Source organism: Etheostoma cragini, chromosome 1 (genome assembly GCF_013103735.1).
Source record: "Etheostoma cragini isolate CJK2018 chromosome 1, CSU_Ecrag_1.0, whole genome shotgun sequence".
Lineage (NCBI taxonomy): Eukaryota > Metazoa > Chordata > Actinopteri > Perciformes > Percidae > Etheostoma > Etheostoma cragini.
The window spans coordinates 1,446,251-1,452,216 of NC_048407.1; the positions used below are offsets into that span (position 1 = coordinate 1,446,251).

Sequence of the window (5,966 nt, forward strand, 5' to 3'; positions counted from 1 at the left end):
CAACCCAACAACCAATCAACCAACCCAAACCCAACCCAACCTAACCCAACTCAACCAACCAACCAACCCTAACCCAACCTAACCCAACCAACCAACCAACCTTAACCCAACCTAACCCAACCAACCAACCAACCAACCCTAACCCAACCCAACCCAACCAACCAACCAACGCCAACCCAACCCAACCCAACCAACCAACCAACCAAATGGGTTCATTTTTCACTGAAAATTCCAAAAAGCCTTTAATTTCTACTCTTTTATTACCTTTTGTAAATAAGTAATTTGAAATATAGACATGATTTAGTGTGTAGCCTACATTTTCAAAAATATAATAACAATCATATAATATAATAATACATAATAATTTGTAAAATACATTTAAAATATATACAGAAAATGAAAACCGTTTTGGCTGCAGTAGTTAGAATGCAAAAACCCGATCGAATTTAGAGTGAGACCCCTTCCCTTCCGCTTTACCTCTCACCTCTTTGTCATTTTCTCTCTCTCTCTCTCACTCTCTCTCTCTCTCTCTCTCTCTCTCTCTCTCTCTCTCTCTCTCTTTGCCAAAGACGCTAGATTTTCTGGAGTCTGAAAACAGAGCCAAGAGGAGATCCAGTATTCTAGTTTTTTCTCAGACCACTTAAATTACAAAATGCTGAAAGATAAGTACTGTATGGGACTTCAGCCCAATGACACTAAAAATTAAAGTGCTAACTACAGCTTTAAAGAAAATTGCTGTACTCAATATCATTAGGCAATCTTTTGTGTTAAACCAATGCTACTGTAGTGCTAGGCTTTACTATCAAATAGGTCTTAAAAAGTAAAATTGAACTTCTCACAGTGATATTTCATTGACCAGTCGTCACCCTGCTAACAGGTGGTGTATTGCAGTAGCAGGCTAGTGTCTTATTGTCTTGCTGAAATGTTAACCAGCTAAAGCTATTCCTAGCTACACTACCAAGTTTGGACACTCACACAGTCATGGGTTTGGCCAGGCTATTTGCTAAACTGTTTGCTTTCTCTCCATTAACCATCACAGAGGCTAGGCCCTCGTTTCTGCTCCCATGACCTCCAACACATTCCCACTCTCCCATGGCACAAAATACGGACGCTTGGTCATGTTTCTTTGCCGGTTGTTATTCATGCTAAAAATCTCCTTAAGCGACTCTTGGCGGCGCTGTGGGTTCGGGACTTACTTGCTGTCATGCACCACAAGAACGGGACAGTTAGGTTAAGGAAAAGATCGTGGGTGGGATCCCACAATCTACGTTTCAGTGAGATACTGGACAAGAACGGGACGGAAAGCCTGGTCTCCTGAGATAAAATCCTGTGTTGTTTGACGCATCCACCCCCCCATACTACTTGCTAGCATTGTCTCTTAATAATACCACGTCATCTCACAGCGCCGCAGATGCCCTGCTACTCGGTTGTCCTGCTGCTCGGTTGCCCTGCTGCTCGGTTGCGTTCCATACAGACACTAAAGGGTAATTGTTGCGACGGATCTGGCGCTAAGCATCCTTATTTTATGAGTCGTCATCCCCTGTAATGCGGCTGGCTGTGTACCCCAAAGGAAATAGAATGTGGCTCCTGGATCTGGCGCCATATCTGTCTGTAACTCACTTTTATTCCATTTGCAAATCCATCAAAAGTAATATTAAAAGCTAGTTTGTCTCTATGGAGGCAAATGTACTCAGAGTTGACAGTCCTTTACATTCTCAGCTCTACCATGTAGATAATAATTGTATTTTTCGCTATCATAATAATGTTTTTTTTTTTGCTAACTGGTAAAAAATATTACTCATACTACAGTGTAGGTGTGATGTGGGACATAGATTGGGTATTCCAGTTGTTTCATTGGCACACCATTATGTGATATGCGTGAATACGGGACTCACTTGGGAGTCGTTAGTCATAAAAAACGTTTAGTGTAGAGTAGTAATTGTGTGAAATAAAATATTTGACTGGCAAGCCGTTTGAGTCAAACTAAATATCTTTCTCTTTTGGATCTTTGATCCCAAAGCTGATCAAGTTGAATTTTGTTTGTGGTATACTGCTGGTGTTACTCACCTAGAATATACTTTTTGTTTTGTGCCAATTTACATTAGATTTATTTAGCTGACACTTTTTTTGTAAAGCTTCAACCTGACTGACATGACAACTTTTATCATATGCTGTTTTATCAATTACCAGGATTTTAGCATCGAGAGATTTGATTATCCGATAGAGTGAAAACAAAAGACTCTAGGCTGGTTTCCAACTTATACTCGGTTCAGTTTACTTTCTCATTTACCTGACACGGGCCAGGAAGTGGAGCCTGAAATAGGTTCCCCAACAAAGCATCAGTGGATTGAGACCACATCGTGCCTTCTAAACGTTAAGGCTGTGTTGCTTTTTTATTCATTGCCTTAATAGTTCTGCAGGTTTAAGCCCTAAATAACTCCTCACACAAACACACACACACACACACACACACACACACACACACACACAAACACAAACAAATCACAAGTACAACACAACTCTTGTTTGGTGTAGCATATAATTAAAAGGAAGTCGTATTTCAGTTGATTGTATTCATTTATGAAATTATTTCATTTGTTTACTGCTTCTGTAAGGGGCTTCAACTCCATGTGTGTCCATCTCCATCGCAACCCTGGCTGCGGGCTAATATGTAATGATTAGGAGTGTTTATGGGCTGCTTCTTCCTCATAGGATTCCTGCAGGCAAGAGGATGCAGTTTGAAGGCTGTAGAGACTTTTGTGAATAACGAACTGAAAAATGAGTGAACATTAAAATAATTTCTGGGAAGCCAACCTTTTATTCAATAGTTAAATTACAATTCATTCATTTGGACTGGGACTACCACATTCAGCCATATCGTACATGGTTTTGACTGGTAGTGTATATATGTATAAATATTATACTGTGTATATATATATATACTGAAGAGCCAGTGAAGTTACGGGGTTTGGATGCTTGTCCCTGTAGTAAAAATGAACCAAGCCGAGCTGTTAGTTGTTATCTGTCATGATGTCAAGAGTGTGCTTGTGTCTTTTCACCCACTAGGTCTGTTGTCCGTCTCGCTGCCAGTCTCTTAACTAAGCTAGTGGACAGCCTTGCCCCCAGTATTACTAGTGTTTTAGTGCATGGTAAGCAGGTAAGTGGACACAAAGACGGCCCTGAACAGATTACTATATCTGTCCCTTTTGTACAAATTATTTTAGGTTATGTTGGGGATATGGAATGTGGGGATAATATTTTTTAATGTTCACTGATAAAAGAAATTTGGAAACACATTAAATGAAAACAAGCTTCTCATGCTGTCATCCTATAGGAATTACTTAGTCTAGCTGCATGCTCATATTCCTCTTTACAGCTCACCTCCAGTGTGTGTGTGTGTGTGTGTGTGTATCTAAGCTGTAGTTGTAGCAAGGCTGCCAGTGTGACCAGCGTTGAATCCTAACATGCACGTTGTCTAGACACACTCCATGTGCTGATTGATGTATTTTGACCCGGGAATTTGCCTGATGCCACTCCCTCGCACTGGATGAGATGCGGTGCATCATTTCCTGTCAAGTGTTAGTCAGAGATTAGCCTCCTCTCGAGAGTGTCAGTTATCTCGGCTCATTTCTACCCTTGTGAACAGTTTTAGGCGTTTCATTATGCTGAAGAAGCTCAAGGTGGGAATCTGCATATAAATTGCTTACCGGAGGGAATGTCCCTCTCAGCACGGTTGGAAAAGCTGATTTGAGACGGCTATGTTCCACTGCTTTCAAAAACAGCTTGGATGGAAGAAATAAGTCGATTCTGACTCTAGTTTAGATTATATTTCTTGTCATAGTCAAACTCAACAATGTATTTCCCTTCTGTCATTATCAGACTTCATTTCCAGCTCCAGGCCTGTCCTTTCTTAGTTAGAATCACTTTAGATGTAAAGATGAATGGTACATCTTCAAAGTGCTGGCTTTCATCAGATGAAGGCAACGATACAAGTGTGTACTCCCATGAGGAAGATTGGCTAGGTGTACTTTTCATGAGATGGCCTTCAGGAGAAGCAAAATACGAAAAGAGTCATCTTGGGATCTGGCATTTTTTCCCCACTCACTTCTATGCGACTCTAGGAGAGGAGACCAATTTTAGAGTGATGGAACAAAGATAATCGTAGCAATTGCACCTTGGAGGAAGTACTGTGTGTGCACATGTCAGTCCACGCATGAACACACTTTCTCCCTCACACACACACACACACACACACACACACACTGAGCAGACACACTCACAAAAGCTTAGAAATACAACACATCATTCTTTTGCACTGCAGAGAACACCTTCCAACTCGTGGGTTTGGTGTGGGTTCTTTTTCTGTGTGTGTGTGTGTGTGTGTGTGTGTTTGTGTGTGTGTGTGTGTGTGTGTGTGTGTGTGTGTGATTACCAGGTGACCCTCGGCCTATTCGGGCAAGAGGAGGAGGTGATCTCCAACCCGCTGTCACCAGGGGTGATCCAGGGCATCATCTACAGCAAGTGCTCCCCTCAGGGGGGGGAGCGGGAGGCCGTTCTGCAGCAAGAGCTGGTCATCCATATCGGATGGATCATCTCCAACACCCCGGAGCTGTTCAGCGGCATGCTCAAGATCAGAGTCGGGTAGGACAAAATTCAGGTTCAGGATGGTTGCAATGGACAGTTAGTCCTCATTGCGGTCATTTTTTTTAGACCACTCAACGAAACATGAAGAACTCAATAAACATTAACATGAGTTGAGGCTGCATTTCTTTATCTTTTGTTTGCCGATTAAAACATCCAGAACACCTAGCTCGAATGTCTGTGTCCATATAATTCAGGTGGAATTCTCTGCAGTTCTCTTAGAAGTGGACTGGCACTCCATTTTTAAGTGTGCTCTGCACTAAATGGATAAAAGCTTCTGAGTTTGAACGAATGTCTCCTGACATGTTTGGTCCGAAAATACTGACGGGAAAATCGAAATCCAATGTTGAAGGAAGTGTTGTAAGGTCAGGTAGAGTCACAGTTCTGTTCCATCAGCCCAGTCAGTCTGTGACTTTTTCTCTGACTGTATAAAAATAAAAAGGTATTACCTTTGTAAGAAACTTTGACACTGTGAAGCAAAGAAAGGACACTTTCATCCTTGTCCGAACAAAGTGGACGCCCCCACCCCCCATGTGAGCTGTACGGGCTTCAATTCTGAGGTGGTTAACAGTGTGCGTGTACTGTGGATCTCCAGATGGATTGTCCAGGCCATGAAACATGAGCTGAAGATCCGGGCAGGAGACATGCCCCCCCAGGACATCTACCAGCTGTCCCCCAGCGACATCAAGCAGCTTCTGCTGGATGTCCTGCAGCCACAACACACCGGCAGGTACTCTTCAAACACACATTGTCACGTCATGCAGAACATTACCTGTGCTCTGCCATCCCTTATTACTCTCAAATCTGCCTTTTTGAAGACGCAGTGTCGTTATCTTAATACATTACATGTCTTTTTTTTAGTTTTAATCATGTTATCTTCTGTCTTGTCCATATCTACCGCAGCAGCCCAATTTCCCCCATAGGAATCATAATTTTTTTATCTCATCGCGTCTAATCTAAAACACAATGAATGTCTAGACAAAACCTCCTCTGGAGCAACGGCTATCAACATTATATTTTCCCAGTCTCTAAAACTTCAACAGATTCCCCCTTGTCTTGCCCCCAGGTCTTGGCTGAACAGGCGTCAGATCGATGGCTCTCTGAACAGAACCCCTCTGGGCTTTCATGATCGTGTGTGGCAGATCCTGGAGAGGACCCCCAATGGTTTTACGGTGGCTGGGACTTACCTCCCACAGGTACCTGCTTTCCTTCACACTGCTGCTGGATGAATACTCTGAGCAATGCTGGTTAAAGGAGACACTGTGGATTGTGTGCTGATATCCAGACATCTACGGGTTATAGAAACATGAATGTCTCTTTTATAT

General features: G+C 42.4%; 1 protein-coding gene across 1 annotated transcript in view; it reads left to right on the plus strand.

Moving 5' to 3' along the window:
- Positions 1-5,966, plus strand: part of LOC117947919 (phosphorylase b kinase regulatory subunit beta-like) — a 30,153-nt gene that overhangs the window by 21,708 nt on the left and 2,479 nt on the right. Inside the window, exons 10-14 of the mRNA XM_034877287.1 lie at positions 1,847-1,904; positions 3,032-3,157; positions 4,436-4,641; positions 5,237-5,371; positions 5,708-5,837. Coding sequence (XP_034733178.1) covers positions 1,847-1,904; positions 3,032-3,157; positions 4,436-4,641; positions 5,237-5,371; positions 5,708-5,837 — 655 coding nt within the window. The remainder of the gene's footprint in view (positions 1-1,846; positions 1,905-3,031; positions 3,158-4,435; positions 4,642-5,236; positions 5,372-5,707; positions 5,838-5,966) is intronic.